A 23,047-nucleotide genomic window follows, 5' to 3' on the forward strand; every position below is an offset into this window, starting at 1 on the left:
CTGATAGCAGGAGTGATAGTTGTGATAAACCGACACGGAGAAGATTTAACAATTTCTTCATTTAATAAGTGATTTTCACTACATGGTATTGTACACTGTCATCTGTTCAAAAAAGATTAACAGTTTTTAAAAAACAAGATACCGTGAGAGATTTGTATAAACTGGTGCTCAAGATCAATGCCTCTGGTTGGCTCATCAAGCTATTTTCTAGGCTTCTTTGTAAAACAAAGTCTCTAGGCCAAAATTCACAAAACCATTCAGGCAGATCTTAGAACCATTTTCCTTAACTTCCAGCCTTCTGACCCTGGCTGCCACAGGACTGATGCAACTGTAAAAAGGTCCACTTGATAGAACATACAGAAACTGTACAAAAATGTGTTTACTTTTGCCATGAACAGAACTAACAGCACAGCATTTCTACTTGCTATTTCAAGTCGAGACTTCCTTTTTTTCCTCCAAGAGGAAGGCATGAATGGAGAGCCCTGCCAACTCCCAGCTCAGGGTGGTGGGTTGTGTACGTACAGTTTTCTAAGCGAACTTTGGCTTCAGGAAAGAAACTTAAAATAATGGCTTTAATTGACATTGAAAGTATATGGAGAGGGAGGTGTGTTTTCATTAAATATACATCATACCAGAGATGCTGGGAAGGTTGAAGGTTATTCCTAATGTTGACAGCAATAAAACTGACGTGTACATGACAAGACATTAAAAGAAGAGCAATCCCTTTAAAACAAATTTCAACGTAAAAAAAGTTCACAGTGGTTTGTATAAACAGTATGTCATTTCCAACAGTAACAAATTTCTACTCTCACAGCACACTAGTGCCCTCTTTAGATCCTAAAGAAAACAAGCATTTACACTACTCATTGTACAGATTCAGAAAGTCAGTTGTACAATTACCCATAATGACAGGATAAGATGCTGCGGAGTGTACAGCTGTAACACCAACGAAAGGAAAGTTTAAAACCTTTTCTGGGAGGGAGAAAAATCTTTCATTTGCTGTTACAACCAGCAAATGCCATTCATCAAATCAAAAGGGAAACCACAAACACATTATCTATTTTGAGCAAGCTGAACAGTACACATTACAGTTTTAAAAATGGAGGTTATATACTATAATACAAGTCCGAACAAGGCAGTGCCACATTGACTATTTCTTTGCTTGTTTTGTGATCATACCCCTGGGAGGCGTTACAGGTCTGCTAGCGTTGGGCTTCTTTTTCTCTGCAGGTTTCAAAATCTGAAAGAGATAATTCAGTCATTAAGCAAATAATTTAATTTTCTTACCCTCAAACAATCCATTCACTAGTGTAAGGCATGACACAGACCAGCTGGACAGGTCACAAGGAAGCCCAGACAAATTATTTTCCTGCTCAGAGCACCTGACCTGAGAGCCCATGCCAACAGAAGCAGGAAAACCACCAAGAACTTTGCTTGGATAATTCCAAGGTGAAACAATTCATCTATTCACATCAGTAAGGGCTTATCACATTTTTAAACACCTGAATGCAAACAGCTGTCTACATTTAATAGCTGTGAAGATCTATTTGAAGCAAGCATTATGGTTTGTAACTGTACAGTATAAATCGAGAACAGGAACTCTGAAGTGTAACTGCACTAACTAGGAGATAAAGTTGCCAGATACAATACCTGAAAAGAGCACATTAAAGTTTCATCCACACTCATCATGGCACCTGCATTATCAAATTCTCCACAGTAATTTGGGGCAGAAAAGAGAGTTACCAATTGCCTTTTTGCAAAAAACTCATATCCATCTTCAACAACCTTTGGAGAGAAAAGCAGGAATTACACTGGGCAATTTCTTCCAGACAAGGTACAAAGCAGCTTTAATTGAACCAGCAGCTGAAAAACTGCTTACAGCAAAGGAACAGCAGCTCCAAACTTTTACCCCAAAACAGGAAGAACATTACAAGATCCATTTTGGCAACAAGGTCCATTAGCAATAAAACAGGATTACACTAAGTTCAAGATAACCTTGTTTAAGTAATCAGACCCATGGTTTGCACGTATTAAACAAAAGCATACGAGGGCTTTTAAACAGTGGGACAGGCTGCCCAGAAACAATGGAATCTCCGTCCTTGTGGATATTTAAAGCTTGGCTGGACAAAATCTTAAGTGATTTGGTCTTACACTGGTTTGCCCTGTGCTGAGTATGTGTGTAGAGACCAGATGACCACTTCAGGTCCCTTTCAACTTAAAGTATTCCTTGGTTCAATGCACAGAATTAAAGTACCTGATGAGCTCTACATATGAGATCCAAATCATGTTTGTGGAGAAACTTAGCAACCACTTCAGCACCAAATGTGAAGGACACTCCTCTGTCATTTTCACCCCATCCTAAGACATCTTTGTCAGGGTCAGACCACAGGAGATCACAAAGAAGACCTTGATCGGGTACATCAGTGGGGCGCATAATTCGTCGTATCTGTTCCATTGACTGAAGGTCTGGTGACAAACCTGGTCAGAAGACACACACAGCTCACATTTCAGTCCAACTCTGCACTGTAAGACTGACACATTAACTCAAGACAAAAAAACTTGTATGCAAACACATGCACCATTGCAATTTTATGTAGTACAATGGCAACGTTAACTGATATTTTTTAATCCAGCATTTTAAAGCTTGTATAAAAGACTTTTTAGAAGGTTTACCGGGAGCAATATCAGCAAAGACATTTCCCCTTTTTAGAGGATTACAATCTCAAGAATTTGCAAGTGTCTTTTAAAAGAGCTATCAACTGAAAGAGGCATTAATGCTAGAAATAACAGAACATGTTTATTTTAAAGATCAGGCCTAGTAAGATGAAATAATCACATAGATCTCATACCATTTTCTGCATTTCTCCAACTGTCTGCATACTAAATGCAGACAACTGTCTGCAGTCACCAAGCTGCCAGCTCAACAATTCACAGAACTGATGTTGATCGAGCTCTCAACCCTACCTCATACGTGAACCAAGGCAGGCGAAAATCCCTAAAGTTTCAAAGCTTTGGTAATGAAGTGCATGACAAAAAAAAAAATCAGCATTTTTCAGCAACTGAAAAATCATACAAGATAGACATGAAATTGCCAATATTTATAACAGTATTACATTTTCTTAAAATATTAACTGAAAAACTTACCTCCATGACAGCAGAATATTTTCTCATCCACAATAGCTGCAATTGGTAAACAGTTAAAACAGTCTGTGAAAGTTTTCCACAGCTTAATATTATATCTTCTCTTACCTAGAAAAGATTTGGGGAGAAGAGAACAGTCAGTATACTTCTCTAACACAACTACAGTCTACCATGGCTGCCTTGAAGTAGGACTTGCAAGAAGTCAGCAGTAAGGGCTAGACACGTTTTATCTTCCCTGATACCCACTGATGTACTTTACTGCTGATAAGAAAAGTTGCAAGGTCTTTTTCCATGTGACAGACGCAGCTTCGAAATGGCTCTGAGGATAGCACCCATCTGTTCAAGAGAATGACATTCTACTCTTGGCAGCCAGACCCTCCAGTCTCAACCCCCTTGGAGAATGTGATCCATTTCAGAAAATTATGCCATTTGCTGTTTTCTTCAGGGATAGCCAGCATTTCCTGGAATGCAGATTTTCCTTAAATTTCTGCAAGTACTTTACTGCATGAAGTCTCTCTAAGCACAGAAACAGGACTGAAAAAATGAAGCTGCTGGTTTCACTTTCCAAGCAACTCTCCCAACAGATACGAGCCCTGAACATATTTGCGCTATGTGACTAAGCCTGTGATTAATCTTTGAGGAGTCAAGTCAAATACCGCACATCTTTGTTTCCTTGTTGAAAAAGGAGAATGAGACAGAGTACATTTTGTAAGGTACAAGCCAAGCATGTCCCACAACAGAACCTGGGAGGATGCTTCAGTGCACAATCAACATAACAGCTTAATCTCCTCCACGCTATCTGGGTTAGCTCACATCCTTTGAAGCATACGAACATTACACATCCACTTTACAGCAGAACTACTTATTATGATACAGTAAGGTCTACGTATAGCTTCCATCACAGATCTTAATGCACCCTGCAGTGACAGAGGTAGTACATTAAGTGCATAGCAACATTACATTTGTTCAAAAGGAGCGCCTGTGATGCCCAATAAACACAAGCCTATTTCTTCATTAAAAGGCTGATGCACTGGTTCAAGTAACGGTTACAGCTGAAGCCACCTACTGAAAGAGCAAGTGTCTGGTATTTAATCCAATCGTGCATCATACTGAAGGCTTCACACATGCTTTGCTCCATTTATTACAGGAAGAAAGGAAATTCTGGTTTTGGCCGAAGCAGCAGAGCAAAATACTATAGGACTGCATTCAGTTCCAGAGAAGGACAAGCATTTACTTTTTTTTTTTTTTTAAACATTACAAAGTTACAGGCCTTAGTATGAGCTACACTGCAAGCACTGTAATAACCACAATAAAGACCAGCACAATCTTAGTTAACAACCCAAAATTATAACAGAGGTGCACACTGTTACAGATGAAAGAAACATGCAAACTGTAAAGCAAAGTAAAATTCTCACCTGGTAAGAACCGTAAGAACTTCACAAATGCATACCAATAAGAACTTAACTTAGTGGCCAGTAAATAAAAATATCCATTTGCATTCTGTTCTGTGAGGATCAGACTATAATAAATGAAAACTTTCCCCTTGCAAAATTCGGCCACAGGGCCAACTGAAGTGTGCAGAAATAATGACAAGTTAGGAAAGAGTGATCCAATGCTAGAAGACTAGAAGATAAACATCTCCTACCCTGCTTTCCCAAGCCAAAAGATACTCACATTTGTCCGTAATTACTTACATTCATCATAAAACCCATAAATTCTATTAATGCTGGCACATTCATGGTTCCCTCGGAGAAGGAAAAAATTCTCTGGATATTTAATTTTGTAGGCCAGTAGAAGACAGATTGTTTCTAAGGACTGCTTCCCTCTGTCAACATAATCACCGAGGAACAGGTAGTTGCTTTCTGGTGGAAAGCCTCCGTATTCAAAGAGTCGAAGCAAGTCATAGTACTGTCCATGGATGTCACCTGCAGAGAGTATTCAGAAACAACACAAGTGACATTTCACAACAGCTTTTGATTAATTCTAGAGAAACAGCAAATAAGTGAACCATCAGAAAAAAACTGCAGATAGAAATTGCCTGCAACATTCTTGAAGATTACATAGTTTTAATGCATATCAAATTATCACTCTAAATTTTGATATCTGTGCTAATGACTAATTATGCATTAAGACAAGTATCCATCTACCCCAAAAATATTCCTACACATGTGAAACAAATCTAAGATTCCAAGAGGTCAGCTCTGTGCTCACACAACGATTTGGCATCCAGTTAATTCCTTTCCTTGACTCGTGGCTGTGACATTTGGGACCTTTACTTCATTCTCAATACCTTTGCAGATCAGTAGTGACATTGACTGAAAACCAGGGAATTTACTTCCCTCTGCACCATCTCTGGTATTTTCTTGCCACACCCAGTATTTTAAATTCTAACAGTGAAGTTGTACCAAAATAAATTGGTATTTCTGCCTTTAGTTTAAATCACAGTTTTGTTTCTGGCACGCAGAACACAATCTTGCTTTTCGTCTACCACATGCTATAAATATTGAACAAACTACTTTGGTCTGAAGTAAATCCTCAGTGTTGGAGCAGGATTTGAGGGGTGTATTTTGACATTCTTCATTCTTTTAGCACAACTAGACATGCACATGCATGCAAAATCAGCACCACCACTAAGTATGGTGAAACCAAACCAGAAAGTCAGTCCTGGCGATGGTACAGAAATTTAAGTTTCCAGCAAGATTTTAAAATGGTGTCAAACCATGGTGCAACTCTGAATAGCAGCTACAAAAAGCTACTGTGGTTCTTTTATTCTCCTTGATCAGGCTGAACACTTCAATGATACAAGAATTCCTTTCCAAAACTTCTCAACCCTGGTCAAAAGACCTGATGAAACTAGACCAATTACTTTTTGGTTTGGGATTTTTTGGTCCCCACTCCAGTTCCCATGTTCATTACCCCCTCCCCATTCCTCCACCCAAAGCATTCAGCACAGGCTTATTTTCCCTTTCACTACAAGCATTTACCAGTTTCATAGTAAGTGACAGAAGCAACTGCCATTTGTTCTCTGCTTTACATCTGCATCTATCCAAAACGTCCCCCTATGCCCCGACCACACCGTACTTACCACATATTTTCAGTGGAGCTTCAAGTTCTAGTAGAATAGGCTGACTGAGAAAGATCTCTCTGGATTTCAAGCACAGTCCTCTAATTTCGTTCTCTTGAAGTTGGACATTTTTACCTGGTTTTGATCCTCTCACTGTTGGAAGAAGTCAGAAGTCAGTTATCCATGTCAACAATATTCCTACTGTTCCTTAAGAGAATGACTAAGTGCCATTAACAAAGAATTAAACTATAACAATTGTGCTATTAGGATTGAATACAGTATTCTGTTTATGCTGAGCTGTTAAACTGCCCCATTTGCTGTCTCCTCCAAATGAATCTGAACTCTCAAAATAAGTTTGAAGTAAAGCAGGATAAGTGTGCATGGGAATGTCAGACATAAAGACGCTTGTCATCACCTAACCACCACCACCAGAGGTTAAGCTAATTATATTGCCATGCTAAAGTGCTCAGTGCACAGATCAGGCTGAAAAGTAAAACAGCTTGAGCCCCAGAATTCATCAAAAAAATCCCTGTTCATCTAGTTGAGAAGTTCTCAGTTGCAATGAATCTGAAGGCAGCACAGCATCTGCAGTCCCCGATCAGAAGGTGCCTCCACAAAGCAGGACCTGTCAAAATCTAATGGCCCAGCACATCTAATGACTGTTTTACAGCCTTAATAGGACAGTCAGACAAATAACTGCATTCCTAAAAACTGCCTCCAAGTTACAAAGCATGCTGAAGCAGTAATTAGTACTACAAGACAATCATCAACATCTCAAGCCTGTACTTTTACCTTTTTACTACTCTTTTTAACACCTTTTACCCCTCCCCGACAAGTTTCAGTTCCTCAGGAACACCAGAGCCACAGGAACAGCTGAATGCTTTAAACATGTGACAACCAGAGGGAGAGGTGGGAACCCTCCAAATATACTTTCTATTCCATATGGATCAGGACTGCGACTACATTTATTTTAGACGGTTCCTGTAAAACCCATCCTCAGGCTTTCCCACCTCTTAGCTATGAGAAACTGATGCTCATGGTGCCAACGAGGGTAAGAGGTGGTGGGAAATGACACGAGAAAAGAAGTGAAGAAAAAGGAGGCTGGAACAGTGACAGAACCTCCTCCCGCACCAGTTGTGCTTGCACAGCAGAATCGGGATCCCAAGTTAGAGTGAGGACTCCAGAAGGAATTCAGGAGAAGGCCCACATAACACCAGGCTCTTCTTTGTCACATACGTAAACAAAACTCAAAGCCCCATTACTAGGACTCTTCTTGGGAATAATCTTCTAAATGCATTAAAACCGAAGCCACCAAATTGACGAATTTTACAACAAAGCATGTCTAGTGCCTAATTTAAATCTCCCCTTGTTCTTGTTCCTTTTAGATGCCCTTTACAGAGGGAGAACTGTCTCAAAGCTGCAAAGGATTTAATCGGGAAGGAAATCACTCCTGTTTTTCAGAAAAAGAGATTCTAGCTTTTTGTCTTGAGACAGAGCCTGAAGAAATTCACCTTACTAAACCACGCACCACTTTTTCTGGGTCCCTTCTCCACTCCTTGTCATTCCCCCCCCCCCCAAACACAGCAGACAAGCTGGTAGGAGATTCATCTCCCAGCTCAGACCACCTTTTTTCAATCCTTCTCTTTTTCTACCGCCTCCACTGCAAGAATTCTCAATGTTTGGTTCCCTTTACATCCTGTCAAAGCTTGGACATGAAACAAGGACACCAGCTTGGCCCAAACAAGTTTCTACATCCATCAGTTTTCCCTTCGTTTATCAGACACTAACAACTCCTCACCCCCAATTTCTGTTGCCCAGAAAATGCAAGGGACATATCTCTGGCAGCAATTCTGTTACTATAGCTAAATTGCACACAGCAGCATTTGTGAGGGGTAGGTTAAGACTAAATGGAAAAACCATTGCGCAGTTACTGTCACTGCAGGCCCTGCAGTTCATGAAATCGAGAAGTGAGAATTCCAGTAGGGAAGGCAGCTTGGGAGGAGAACAAAAACAATCGTGCTGCAGAGGGCTCCCTATTTCTTATTAGCACTTAAGTGTTTTTGCGCAAGCCTTTGATCAAGAGCAGAAGGCATTGTTCAGGGTGTTCTGTAGCCAAGAATAAACAGCAATCATGTAATATCCAGCCATAAAACCATGTGCCACTGGACTCCAGCTCTGCTAGCACTTGGTGTTGTTATCGACCCAGTTCTCTGCTGCACCATGACTCCTATCCGAGACCCGAGCCATGCTGGCACTGTCTGTACTGCAGAACCACACTGACAGTGCCACAAAACATGCAGCCTTCCTTCAAACAAGCTTCCAAAGCAAGTTTTAGTTCTAATTATAACCTGCAGCACCAGGGAGGTGTGTAGGTCAGAAGCCCCAGCTGTAACACCGGTGTCTCTTGGGCCATACTCACAGCCATGTATTACCGCTCACCCCGGCATCAGTTCTGTGGTGACACAGAAATTACCACGAAACTTCAAGTATTCCATTAAAATATTAGAAGTAATGAAGCACATAAATGGAAGTTAAATCTCTGTCACAGCAGTTTATCACGCTCCAGTCTTTTCATCTCTGCAGTAATTTTTTCAGCCATCCGGTAATTCTCCTCGCGCTTGCAGGCAATGAGTTACTGAACACGCCAAATATCCAGCAGTAAAGAACAAATTTAGAGAAAAAGGGATCAGCTGGTTAAATTATAAAGATCAATTTCTCCTCTCAAATATCAGAATTAACTTTTTTTTTTTAAAAAAAAAAAAAGAGGTACTATACTTGTGTTTAACCTTCTCAGATAGCAGAAATTCAACTTTCCGTGATTTGGTCTTGTTGGAAATTGCTAAAAATCAAACCCTGCATCTCACATCCAGAAATTAAAAAGTATAAAAAGTATAGGGAATGTAAGCAATGCACTGAGTCACTCGAGCTCATGAATAAAGCATAGCATTCATTTCTGCTGAAGATTAAATGAAAATCTGAGAAGTGACTGCTTCAGATTCAAATTTCCTAGGTTGCTGATATGTTTTCATTGAACCAGGATAATCTTCATGCAGTTTTAGTCGTTTAGTTGCAGAAAACCTTGACATGATGAAATGATGCCTTGTTGCAGTTTACATAAACTCGGCTAGCAGGGATGTCAGAAAGATGGCAGAAAAACAGGAAAATTTGGTTCACTGTGCTGCCTGCCAGTGACATTTTGACCACTTCTATCTAACATGGAACCAGTGCAGGAAAAATGTGTGCTCAATTTCTTCTAACATACCCTGAAAAGCTGCAAAAAATATTTTTGGCTTCAGAAGAATCAAATACGCAGAAGTGCACGGTGGTTTGAGAGGTCTGTATTTTTAGTGCAAGGATTTTCTCATCCACAACGGAAGAGCTGGCACGGAAATGCAGGATACTCAGTCTGAATGAACGCTTAGGAGGTTTCTCTGAGTCTCCAAATGACTTAGTCCCACTAAGAAGGGCAAAGATACTATGAAAAACGCGGTGTTTACAGTTCCTTTTCTCTGCTTTGGACAGAAACAAGGCAGCTTGTAGAGATCAGACAGTACAATACTAATTGGCAGCTTGGTCAAAGTCAAAAGAGCAGCTCGATAGCACCGTACTGCACATTTGTTCTTTCGGTGCATAAAAAATAACCTCTCAGAAATGACAGGCTGGAACTGACAGCGAAACAAGCTAAAGATTAATCAGCTGAGGGAAGAAGTCAGCCCATTTCAAATAATATTTTATTTATATCTCGTCTCAACATACTGCTGCACTATTTCCAGACAGTAATATATTCCTTTTCTCCTTTAGGCAGAGCTGCTCTTGTTCTTAATCATTTTGAGAGCTTGAATTTCAACGTCCAGCCTGGGCAGTCTTCTAACAAGTAAAACCTTTTCCAGTGGGCAAGTATAAAAAGTTTGGGGAAAAAGATTTGCACTGGCTGGAAAATGCTAGAGAAAAGATCTCCCCCTGCGGCCTGGATGATCTCTGAGGAGGTACTCTTCCAAGTCACAATGACCGAGCTAGAAAATATCCCAACTTCTACAGTTATGCTCTGTAAAACCAGTGCAGGAAACCTTGAAGGGAGAGCAATCCATCTGTTGTCCAGTCAAAAGCATAAAGCCTTTAGCCAGTATTGACAGAGCTTTTTGTTTTTCAAATACGCTGAGCACGGGGCCAAGCCACAGCTCTGGGGCAGTGACAACTGCGCGCTCTTATCTCTTCAGTGCGTGCTATTCCAGACCTCATTTCTGAGGGTTACAAGCTTCAACACAGATCCTTTACAGCCTGTCCAAAACACAAATCGATAGGTTTCAACTATTAAAATTAAATGCTGCACTTTCCAAGACAAGGAGAACTGCTAGAAAGCACCAACCCCAAAGGAGGACGCGAGCGCAGTACGACGGCCGCCCAGCAGAGGGAGAAGAAGCGCACAAGGAAGAGCAAGAACTCACCACCCGTCATTTTGGTGCAAGCAAAGAGCCAGGACAAAGCCTCGCTGCAGCTGCCAGGGCTTCCAACACAGCCTGACATTTAGGGGAACTTTTATGCAGTTCTGCCTGAAGGACAGATGGGTCAGAGCTGCGGGATCCAGAATGTACAGGCTGTACAGCACGCTCCATCTCCAGCATCTCCCAGCGTTCAGTCTGGTGCCATGCAGTCCTTTCACAAAGGGAAAGGCTCTTACCAAAAGGAGTATGTTACCTGCTAAAGGGAGCAATCCTTCCACAAGGATATTGAGGAGTAGAATATTCAACATGGCAGAAATTTCAGTGATCCATGTGTCTTTCCTTCAGTACTACCTTACAAATGCTGTCAGCTGAAGTCCTAGAATTGAGTTCTTGCACAGAAAATGTTTTAAAGAAAACAGTCATGCAGCTTGGTTGGCGCCCAGCTTATTAAACAAGCCTTCCAATTTTACCGTATTTTACGTTAAGATGCCTGCAATCCTAGAGGAGTTTCCAAAAATACTGCAGGTTGTTTTTATCTTGTTTAGGCAGTTCCTGATGACAGTTTCACATTCCATTTTACACCACAGACACAAAGGGAATAAATAACTTGGAAGTGGCTGATGTCAAAAAGGTTTTAGTTTACTTCAGGCAGCATCAACTTTGATCAGCTCATTTCAAATTCAAAATCAAAACCAAAAAGCAACTCCTCAGCTACACTAACACTGAGCTACGGGAACGTATGTGGTTTGAGGTCAACGAGTGCTACTTGTTTATTAGAAACTATCGCAGCATCCTAACTCATCAGAAAGCGAAATCTAAAATTTCAAATTAGCATTTGTGAGAACCAGCTAAATGGAAAGCAATCTTCCAGATCCAATCAATGTTGTATTAAGCAGAAGGGAGTAAAAGCTGAATTTTAAGAAATATTTTTTCCTCTTTCCAGCAGTTTATCTATACTCCTTGGCTTAACTATTTTTGATAACTGGATGATCTTCTTTCACCATTTAATGCAAATTAGAGAGTATCTCCTCATCAGCCATACAACAAGCTTTACTGGGAATAGAAATCTGTGGGTGTATAAACAGGGAAGTTTGAGGATTTAGAGTCTTTTTTGCTGATTTTAGCACACTAACCAGGATTTCAGCTTTCAAAAAGGCTACCACCATTCTGGCCTTGCATGGCTTTATCCAAAGAAGCCTCTCTTCATTACTTGTTTTCCTTTAATAGCAATTGCAGAGGCTGGATACAGAAGAGATTTTCAGAAACTTATTTCAGCTTGGGCTCCACTAACATATGTTAGCTGTTATTTTCCCCTGTTATTTGTTACCATGGCAAGGCTGGGGCATTTCAATCTGCTTTTCCAGAGACATTACTATGCGCTCCGTTCTCAAATCAGACCCTATTTACATTACACACGAAGAGCTGCCAACACAGTAGGTGAAGGAAACGGATACAAGGCTCTAGTTACAGGAACATCATCTGAGGTGACACAGAAATGAAGCCACGCTCACACCTGGGAACCTCGGGATTTCTCCTCACCGATCCTTCTGGAGCTGAGCAGGAATTGTGCCATTTCCTGGGAGCCTTTCCACAACTATGCAGATGACACTGATTTTCATCTTACAGGGAGCTTTTCCGGCATCTCATCTAGCAGCAGGTTTTTATTTAGCAGATACAAAGCCCAGAAGATGAAGTTATTGCCCACAAAATCCCTTCCAGAAGAACAGCTTGCCCCTAAATTTACCCCTACTTATTCCTCAGTCAAGTTAGTTCTGTAAATATTTGGGCTTTTACCTGCTACCAAATACCCTTAGGAAACATCTCAATACTCACTGCAGGATACTGTTGTTTAGTATACTTTAAAAGCCTTATTCTTGAGAAAATTGTTGTTAGGAAAATTACTATAAAAGCAACAAAATTAGGCAACCTGTTCTCATGAAAATGCACAACCCTCATTAGCAAAGAAGTCAAGCAAAACATAAGTTACAGCAAAAAAATGCTATGCTCAATGTTTTCATCGAACTGCTCCCCAAGGTGGAGAACAATGTTACTGAAAAATGGGTTTTGTGACATTTCAAAGCCAAATGGCTCTGTACTATAAACACTCGGAGCAAGAGAGACTCTCCAAATATTTACTTAAGAACAAGAAGCTAAACATATACTTCTAGGCCTTTAAAGAATACTCTAATCATTTCAGCTAACCAGCTTAATGTGGGTTGGATTGCATCAACTCCTTGAGGGAAACAGTACAAATAACGTAATTTGATCAGAGCAATTACCTCAGCTGTCATAAAAGATGTCAAGACAGAGCAAGTACAACTCAATCACAAATACTGTACTGATACCCTGTATTAAGAGCAAAAGGGAGAACAATTTATTATTTACCACTTCACCTCACCTAGACCATTAAACTAGATTCACTACCAGCACAGCTCACTTGATCTCCTCCGATGGTGCAATGCTAAGGCCAGTATAAAACACAGTTTAAGGAATAAATTAGTGTGAGAATACATTTAAAACTATCTCCATAATATTTTTTTTAACCCTTTAAGAAGGCATAAAAGCAATAGTACCAGTTTATATCCTTTGCATTATAACAGATGAATCACCTAAAATTAACTGTTGTAAAAAAATCAGTATACATTTTAAAGGTATTTGTAACAAAATACCAAATTGCTCTGAAAATTAAAACTTGTACAAAGATTTGGGCAACTCAGTTTGTTAATAAGCTGATATTAAAGCAGATTGTGCTGTGTTGCAATGCTTGACTATGATTATAATCTGTGTACAACCTTGCCTGAAAAGGTTATCACTCGAAACAATTCTGGTAGAGACGCTTCGGGCACCATGTAACCAACATCCTGCAGTTGTTCTACCAGCACTGCATTGAAAAAGAATGGCACAATGCAGAAATGCATCTTAAATTTCTTTGCTCGTTCCAAATTGGATGAGAAACCTCGCACACACTTCAGATTCTGCCTCCCAGTTTAACACCATGCAGATCTGCACTTCAGAAGTTCAGTGTTATCATCTACCTAGCTGCACCTTAATAATTCCAGGGAAAGGATGAGTCAAATTTTAAACCACCAGAGAACGGTCCCTGCACAGTAATTCACACAATTTATCACCCTATGCAAAATGCAGTGCTTGCAGAAATGCAGCATTGCTTTGCCCTTTCTGCAAAAAAAAAAAAAAAAGTAAAAAGACTACCACAAAGGTCAATCATCACTGACTGAAAAAGAAGCTTAAAAAAGACATTTAATAAGCAATAAACAAAATACACACCAGCACAGGCTACTAACATAAGTAATCATTTTAAAAACTGAAGGACGATCATTGCCTCAAGAAATCCGAAATCCCAGCTGAAATGTCAATAAAAAAATTAATTTCAGCTCTGGCAGCTGATGCAACCTGAAGTAATAGCATCTTTAGCTACATGGCCATCTCTTAAAAGATCTTGTCAGTAAGCCTCCTGGAGCCTGATTTACGAGCTCCCATCTCCTCCAGACATGTAATACTGCTATAAGCTGGGTAAGACCATAACATATCTACATAGCACATCTTATTACTTTCTGAAACTTTAAACAATAATCATCATTCAAAATCACTGATTTATTTCTATGCTTACGCTGCTCCATGCCTTTAATATTAGCAACTTACACTGAGAAAACCACATGAGTTACACTAGATGTAATCAGGTATGAAATATATTATCTGCAGTAAAACTGAGCGTGTATTAATAAGGCACCAGACTTATGACATACAGGACCTGACACCTACAAAGTGTGCTACTAGAGTTTCAGGAAAATCCTGGTCTAAATTTATGAAGGGAAGCCTTTAAATAATTTAAGCCAGGGTAGTTTAAATTGGTGACAGGCAAAGCAAAACGGATCAGAGAAAAAGCCCTACTTACTTTTACTTATTCTAGCTCAGTAATCCCATAATACACCTACTGGATTTTTAATTCCAAGTAATTTCTGTGGTAGCACTGTTGTCCCTCTGCCTGCCCTTTTGCTATCCAGGCCATTACACCGAGCAAAATTTAAGAAGGAAAAAGTGTAACATAGATAAAAGACATTTCCTCCCTGTTTGCTTCAGCATTTTAGATGACTCTGTGCCAAGTGGAAAAAACAGTACACCCCAATCAAGCTCTTCAAGCACAAGTGCTGATGAGATGCCTGCCCCAACACAGATAAAATTTGGCTGGATCAGGCTAGCTTCCTTCCCTAAATAATTCCTTCCTTGATGCCTTCAGAAAACGTGTCACTAGCTACGGCTCAGATGACAACTGCAGCCTGGTGCTGACCCCTGCAAGCAAAAGGAAGATGCCTTAGACACCCCCTAGGACTTGTAGGCTCCCCTTTGATTTAGAAGGTCCCATGCAGCGTTTTTCAACCCTAGGTGCTAACAACACAAGACAATGAGTCCTTCCACATAAGGTCTGGAACAGCATAACCCAGCCCTCAACTGACACCTAAACAAGCTCCCATATGTTACAATTCAGAGCCGAATGGTGGTGTTAATGCAGCAGCAAACCAACGCTGAAGCCACGCTGCCCTAAAGCCCGTGGAAATCCCCTCCCGGCTCCCTGCAGCGCTGCCCCGAGTTGCTCTTTAAACGCCCCAGCTCCGACTTCCAGAGCCCCACGACCGCCCAGCCAAGAGGAGCCCCCACGTGCGTGCGTGCAAGCCAAAAACGGGGGGAAAAACCCCAAAAGCAAGGCCAGGAGCACCCTGAAACGATTCCCCATGACAATGAGCTGCAGGGGGACCCCGAGCTGCTCGGGGACCGGGGGCAGCGCAGCTCCGGGACCTGTAGGGACCCCCGAGAGGCCTCAGAGCCTCCCACCCCCTAATTTTAGGCCCCCCCCAAACCGGGCCCGCGGCTCTCCGACCTGAGGGGACCTCGCCGGAGGCCGCTGCCGGGTGGGCGCCGGCTGCACCCCCCCCAACCTCCTGTGTCCCCCCACACACACCGCCGCCGCCCCTCACCCTCCAGCAGCCGTTGGATGATGCTGTCGATGTTGAGCTTGTCTATATCCGCCATCGCCTCGCAGCGGCCCGGCGGACCCCTCCCCGCCGCTCCCCTCCCTCAGCTCGCCGCTCGGCAGGGCCCGGCTCCTCCGTTCGCCCCGTGCCGCCGGCCCCTGCCCGCTCCCTGCTTTCTTCCTTCCTCTCAGCTCCGAGCCCGCTGCCGCCGCCGCCTCCTCCCCCCCCTTTCTCTCCTCTCTTTTCTCCTCTCCTCAGCCGCCGCGCTCTGCTGAGCCCCGGCGCCCCCACAAAATGGCCGCCGTCTCCTCAGCGGGCTCGGCCGGCGCAAGGATACCGCGAGCGCGCGGCGCCTCACCGGAAGCCCTTTATAGGCCGGGCGGGAAGAGCGCGGCGGAGGCGGGGCGCGCGCGCTGCGGCTCCGAGGCCACCTTCGCTGGATCCTTCCGCCGAGCGGGAGGGGAAATAGTGCGGGGTGGCAGCCGGTTCCCCCGTGTTATGGGGGACACCGTGAGCGGCCCGGCCTCGGTTTGTTGGAACCGGGCCGTGTTTGGGAGCTGCAGGCTGTTCTGTGTGTGTCCCGATGGAGGGAGGTTGGGGGGTGTCTCCTGTCAGGGCTGCCGCCTCATGGCGCCACGTGCCCGTGATCCATGAGGGGTGCAGGTGCTTGCCGCAGACCAGCCGCTTCCCGGCGCTAAAATAGGATGAATGTCACCCAAAACACGCCGGCAGCTGGCATCTCCCCCAGTGTGTGCACCAGCCAACAGCTCTGTGTAACCTCAGACACACACGTCTCCCCATACAGCTCCAAAGGGCAACTGTATAGCACCCGGAAATCCATAAGGAGCCTCACCAGAGAAATTGGCAGGCTCCTTCAAGAGCGTCTGGCCATTTTATTTCACGTTTCTGTTATTATTTTGTCCTGAGTATAGCACAGGCTTGGCCGCAAGCAATTAAATGAGGCTCCTCTTGTAAATCAGATAACATCTGGGAAGGAGATGGGCTGTACAGGCCTTTCCCCCTGTTTGGGTTGCATCTCTGATAGATGACTATTTAATGGCTTCATTTCCTCCCGCTTTAAATTGCGGGGATGCCTGCGTCAACCTCCTCTCCCCTCCCTGTGCCGATTGCTGCCACCGTGCAAGCTGGGTGCCTCATGGTGACAGCTGTATAACATCCATAACCGCTGGCTGCCGTGGCGGCGCCGGAGCAGAGTTCAGGTCCCTGAGGGCGATAACGCGAAGGAGTCGCCGTCTCAGCACACCTTTGGTCTGGCGGGAGGAAGGAGATAAGAGGACATATGGCCAGACACTGTCTGAAACTCAGGGGTTTTATGCGCCGCAAAACGAAGCTTCAAAATGCTCCACTTCCCTGAGCCAATGCTTGTCGTAATGAGCACGCCCCAGCCGATAACGCTAATCTCAGTCACGCTGGTGTAAGCCCGAAGTAACCCCGTTGAAGACAATAGAGTTACTTCAGATTTACTTCAACGTGACAGCACTTGCAGATTTACATCTATTTTTGTGCTGCACCTTCTCGGGGAACGGCCTCCCAGCTCTTTTGCTTTCTTTCTCTTGCAAATCCTTTCAACTTTTGCAGAGCTAGTTATTCTCTTGGATTTAACTGAATTATTCAAAAAAAGGGAAATTGGTCCTGTGTTTCCCAAGAAACCTTCCCGTCCTTTTTTTCCTTGTCTTCATTTTATCATGACCTTCAGCTGTTGCCCTCTCTCCCCTGGTTCCCCTCCAGGGATGAGTCCTGCAGGGACCAGAGCAACTTTTGTGGGGTGCTGAGTCCCCTTCACTCCTGTTAATGAAACAGGGTGGATGGGGAGAGCTCAGCATCTTCCAGAATGCCACCCAGGACATTTGCTCCTATAGGATCCTCATGGGATCATTGTACTTCTGAAAGGAAGGATCCAGCCCTTCAAACGAAACTGGTCAGGGCAAGGAATGCATCTCACTTGATAAACCAAATCAAGCAAGGTCCAAAGCACTGCCAGTTCACGTTAAAAGAGGCATAGCCGAGGGGAAAGGAGGGAAGTGACAGATGAAGGCAGATCTGTCAAGGCCCTGTCATCACCTCGATAACCAACCCTCCTCCCTGCGGCTCTGCGCCCAGGCCCCAGCGCTCGCTGCGAGTGCTTGGTGTCCTGTTCGGAGGGGGCCTGTGGGTTTTGCACGCAGTCTTTTGCATTTACATTTTTGCTATGTAGACACAAAAAATAAGAGCCCTTACCTAACAGCAGTAAACTCCGAGACAAGGCTGAGATGTTAAAATGCCACCGCAGAGTTATCGTTTTAATAAGCTAATTTTTCTCTGCTGAAAATAACAAGCCTTGCCCCACAGCAGCTTCTCTGATTAGAAAAGGGGACACAGCCAAGGTGTTATAAATAACCTGAAACTATTTTCTTCTCCAGTGTTGCTCACAATAACGATTTATTTTGAGAAGGGGAACAATCAGGGAAATCCCTTCGTCCTTAAACTCTGTGCACAGGCTTGAAGCGTTCGATAATTCTGAAGCTCCCGGTTCGCATATCCCCGCCCTTTCCGTGTTTCTCCACAGTTTGTGTTCTAGTTTGCTAAATACATGATGATGTACGATTTATCTTGCTCGCAGCTCTGAGACCTCTGTGTCTTTTCCTCCCTCCCCCCTGAAACTCCACAAATAAATCACAGCTTGGGTAACATTCCTTGGAAGCCTCAGTGTAAAATATCTTTCCCCACTGAGTTGTCCTCACTATCTCTTGCGCATGCCACTTTGTTTATTGTACAGTTGCTCATAATCTGGCTATGTATAAAAATATAGATATCATATATATAATACCCACCTACATACAGTAGCAAAATAAGGAGCATTTCATTATTATTCTCTACATACTTATCCATAATACATGCACATACATATACTACGTGTGTAACATTACATGGACATACCCTATATATACACGCATACACATGTATATATATACAGCTAATGTATAAAGCTCCTTATTTTATTCCAGTATGTAGGTGGATCCTAAGAAATGCAAGTCACCCACGCTTCCCCTTCCTTAGATTACATATTTGCTAAGTCCGTGAAATTTGCTGTGTTTGTGTACATTTCAGACAAAGATCTACACGGACTGTTCAGCACTGGAAAAACAAAGGCGGTGTGACTCGTGGGTCAGATGTTATTTTTCCTAACTAGATGCCCAGCCACGATTTCACTGTTTTCATAACTCCTACTGCGTGCGTCCAGATATCAGGCTGTTGCGATCCAGATAAACTTTGTACGCGTGCTTCTTGCCTCCGATGGCTAAAATATTTCGCTGACCCCCAAATCTCAGACGCTGCAGAGTTCTGGGGGAGGCAGCGGCGATTTGTGAGATAAAAGAGCAGATGGGCAAAGCCACGAGGCGGATCTGGAGATGCAGGGGTACGTGCCCTGTTCGGCAGGGAGCCGATGACGCAGAGTCAGGTGTTTTCTTAGTGTCATGTTTTATTTACCAAACATGCAGTGCTGCCATCTCCCTTGAGCACCAAAACATGCAGACCGCCGGCAGGCAGCTCCGCCGTGCGGGACGTGGTGAGGAGCTCGGGGCTTTCTGCTGCTCCTCCAAGGACTCTGCCATGTGCAAAGCCCCATGCCCGGAGGGGCAGCAGCAGGATGCCTTCCAGGGAGCTCCTCACGCTCTCTTCTCATCACCTCTACACCCTGCACGTGGGACCCAGGCCTTGATTTCCACCCAGCCAAACGTTTCACGCTCCCAACAGCTGGTTTCCATCTGCACCTCCCACCCAGGGAACCTGTCAGCAACAATGACAAGTCCATCGCAAGTTCGTCAAAATCACTTTTTTTTTGGTTAAAATATGTTAAAGGATTCTGCTCAGAAAATCTCGAGACAGGCTATTTTGACACGAGAAAAATGTGATTTGCCATTCTTTCCCTCCTACGTCTCTCTTTTTTTTTTTTGGTCAAAGTTGACATACTTCATGGGTTTCTGCTGAAAGGCATTGTTGGATGGAGAAATCTTCAGCTGGTGAGTTTGGGATGGTTCGTAGTGGCAAAAATGCTGCCAGTAAAGTCCTTCTCTTATAAAAATGTCCTAAGTCACTTTTTATTCTGATGTAGCAGAGACCACGGTAGGATTTTCCCTGCTGTAGCCATTTGGATTGAGCCAACACAGCACGTCGCACCCTGTCTGGGGCTTTTGTATCTGAATCTGGATTTCAGCCTGGGCCAGGCACAAAAACCACTCGGGGAAGCAGCCGATCGGCGTGTCCTACCCGCACTGAGCACCCCTGGGCAGGTGTCTGCTCCATCCATCGCTCAGAAAAAGAGCCGAAATGGGGCTGAAGGAGGATTTGTCCTACTTTTAGCAAAGAGCAGCCACAGCAGCTCGCTTGACGCTGTTTTGGCAAGGAGCAGAGCCTCTGTCTTCTTCCCTCGCCGGCCAGGAACCGCCACGCTCCGCCAGAGCCTGAGTTTCATAAGCTGCTGGGAAGCCCTCGCAGGTCTCCGTGGGGTTCAGCTGAGCCATTTGTGGAGGGGGAAAGGGAAAAACGTATGTGGCAGCCAGCTGCACAGCCCGCAAAGGGTTCCCAGCCCTTTGTCAGCTGGTCCGTGGTGGGGTGAGCACGGTTTGCTTTTTCTCTTCGCTTCCCCTGCTTTTACCCCGGCAGAACTCGGCTTCATGGATGAGCTGCTTCTCTAATTAAAACCGATGAGAAAGGAGGACCAGGAGAGCTGCCAGGGGAGCGGGAAAGTGGAAATGAGAAGAGGCTTTGCTGATTTGTTCTTGGTCAAATGTCGGCTTTGCCTCTGTGGGCGACGCATCGCTGAACACGAGAGGCAGGAGCAAGGAAGAGACCTCTTGTGTCGGGTACCCTGACTGCCCTGGGGCTTTAGAAATGCAGATAAAACATGGGACAGGTGCCTGCAGGCTTCCCAATGGCTGGTGCTCCAAAACCTCCTGAGGCCCAGGACAAATGACAGTCATTCAGAGGGCACCCGGGGTACCTGACTTCATTTTCTGCCCTGATTTTTGTTTCCCCCGACGGTCCCGAACATCCCGAGCAGTCCCGCTGCCCGCTGCCCTGCACCTGGCCTTTCTGCTTACGTGCGGAGTCTGCTGGGGAGGCAGCTGCCACGTGTGCTTATTTATTTGTTTCTCTTCTCACCTCCTCCTTTCTGCTCGCTTTGAGCGAGGCTGGCAGATTTTCAGGAGCCGGGCTGCTCTTACGTAAGGTTGCGCTAAAACCTGCACAAAAGGATTTGGAGGAAAGCGTGGCTGGAGCCAACTTTGATCCCTGGATGCCCTTCTGGTCTGTCCACACCACTCGGACACGCCGCTGCGAGCGGCTGCCTTGTCCTGGGGCTTCCTTTCTGCTGCCAAAATCCCTGGGGACTGCTGGGGTGCCACACAGCATCTCCCACCCCTGGGCAGTTCAAGCCTGGGTAATTAATGGTAATTATCCGGCTGAGGGAGTAGATATTCATCTGATTTCATTCATATGAAATCTTCAACCGGAGTAGAGCTGAGCCGTGGTTTTATTTTTGACCTCGCTTTGCAGCCTGGGGAGCTGCGATCCCATCACCAAACTGCTGCGCAAACCCAAAGCAGTGGAGCCAGGATCTCCCCCGGGCTCCTCCGGTGCTAAATCACCCGAGTTTGGGTTCAGGTGAGGTGATAAACTCAAGGGCTGCGGACAGTCGTGTACACAATGGTGGTTGTTAGCCAATAAATCGGGCTTTTACGCAAATGCCTCCATGCAGACGTCGGCTGCGGGGCGGCAAGCGAGACCGGGGAGTTGGAAAAATTAATGCGTGGAGAAAGGGGGGACTTGGAAAGTTGCCGCTGTTGTTCCAGTCCCTTCAGGAGCTCACTTTTCCCCTTCTTTCCCTCCGTGCTTTACACTCCACGTGGTTTTTGCCTTTTAAAAATAGACGCCTTGTTTGCACTAGGGGCATGCTGTGTGTGTGTGAGCAGCAGGAGCTCAGCGCTGCGCTCAAGGCCAGGTTGAGGCTGTAGTGAGGTGAGGCTTAAGGCTGGAGGTCTGCTTCTGCCCCACAGCAAACGGCTCTGGGCGTGGGCAGTTTGTTTCCCGCATTGAAAAGAAGGAAAAAAGCAGAAAAAGGTGCCCACCCTGCAGCCAGAACAGCTTTGGTTGATTGAGGACGCATTTAGGGTTCAAATGCATCATTGCATCCTGTTCCCAAAGTCACGTTCCTCCAGGGGATGCTCTCCGGGGCTCTGAGTTTGGTTGGTTTGGGTTTATTCCTCGTGGGGGCTGCAGGTTTTATCCAGGGGAGGCACTCGAACCACCACAGCTTCTGTGGGCCTCCTGGGCGAGCTCCTGGAGAAGAACAGAGGTGGAGAAACCCTCGTGGGGTCAGCCAAACCCACGCACCCGCACGCTGCAGCCTCCAACGTTGCTTCTCCTGAGGGTTTGTCCCTTGGTAACGTATCGGCCAGCGGAGAGCCTCGGGGCCACCAGCTGACATTCACCCTTTGCTTCAGATCCCTGCCTTCTGGAGGCAATCGAAGGGCAGTGCTGGTGGGACCGACTGCCTTTTGTGGTGCGACTGCAGCGAGATGTCTTGCTCAGTGTGGGATTCATGCCAGAGCTTTTTTTTTCCCTTTCTTTCTTTCTTTTCTTTTTTTTTTTTTTTTTCCTGAAATAAGCAGTTTTATTTAGGTATCTCTAGAAAAAGTCCCACCTGGCCCTTTGGAAGGGTTTCAGCTAAAACGTAGCAGATTCCATTCTTCTCTAAAAAGGTAAGCCGCGTTTCTCAGCCAGACTTTTCTCCCTTTTGTGGCCGCAGTTTGGCACGCCAGAGGCGCAGCCGGCGGCAAGGTCACTGCCCTTCCCCGGCCGAGGAAGGAAAGCCGCAGCACGTGGCGACCTGGAGAGCTTTCCCCACGTGTTTTGGGCTCAAGCAAGGCAGGCAGCCACCATTCCCTCTGTTCTCCTTTTTTTCCGTGACCTTTTAAATTCGGGTTGCTCAGGTGAACGTCTCCCAACCTGGGTGTCCTCCTCCCTCGTGAGCCACGCTGCTTGGTGGCCCCGCTCCGTGTCCCCACTGGTGGGGTGCATGGAGGAAGAAGCTTCTTGCTGCTCACCCTCCTTGTCCCCTTTTTGCACATTTATTTGCTTTGTGCCAAACTGGGCAGCCAGTGGAGGAGGATTTCAGCTTGCTCAGTGGAAGATCTTCACTCCTGTCCCCACACCACCAGGAGGCACAGCCCTGCCCCTGCTGCCTTTTGTGCCTTGAAGCAGGTGCCAAGCAGGAGGCGAAGGCACAGCCTTAAATCCACCACCCCATTCCTGCGCTCCCCTGGATGTCCTTGTCCTCGGGGTCAGTCCGTGGGGGAAGAGATGCTCACCTGGAGCTCGCCTCCCAGAAAGAAATGCCCTGACATTCCTCA

The 23,047-nt window shown here is 44.9% G+C and overlaps 2 protein-coding genes across 2 annotated transcripts in view; one reads left to right on the forward strand and one right to left on the reverse strand.

Moving 5' to 3' along the window:
• PPP1CC (protein phosphatase 1 catalytic subunit gamma) lies at nucleotides 1–15,949 on the reverse strand. The gene is made up of 7 exons (XM_084297340.1): nucleotides 15,639–15,949; nucleotides 6,227–6,358; nucleotides 4,836–5,066; nucleotides 3,145–3,249; nucleotides 2,255–2,478; nucleotides 1,651–1,785; nucleotides 1–1,240 (listed from the first exon to the last, which is right to left on the reverse strand). Exons 1-7 carry the CDS (start codon nucleotides 15,691–15,693, stop codon nucleotides 1,151–1,153), a joined length of 972 nt encoding a protein of 323 aa, XP_084153466.1. The 5' UTR covers nucleotides 15,694–15,949; the 3' UTR covers nucleotides 1–1,150.
• Nucleotides 15,930–23,047, forward strand: part of CCDC63 (coiled-coil domain containing 63) — a gene marked incomplete at both ends in the record, with an annotated part of 20,595 nt that continues 13,477 nt past the window's right edge. The window contains one exon of the mRNA XM_084297457.1: nucleotides 15,930–16,163. Coding sequence (XP_084153583.1) covers nucleotides 15,930–16,163 — 234 coding nt within the window. The remainder of the gene's footprint in view (nucleotides 16,164–23,047) is intronic.

The sequence above is a fragment of the Netta rufina genome (assembly GCF_964035555.1).
Source record: "Netta rufina genome assembly, chromosome: 17".
Taxonomy (NCBI): Eukaryota; Metazoa; Chordata; class Aves; order Anseriformes; family Anatidae; genus Netta; species Netta rufina.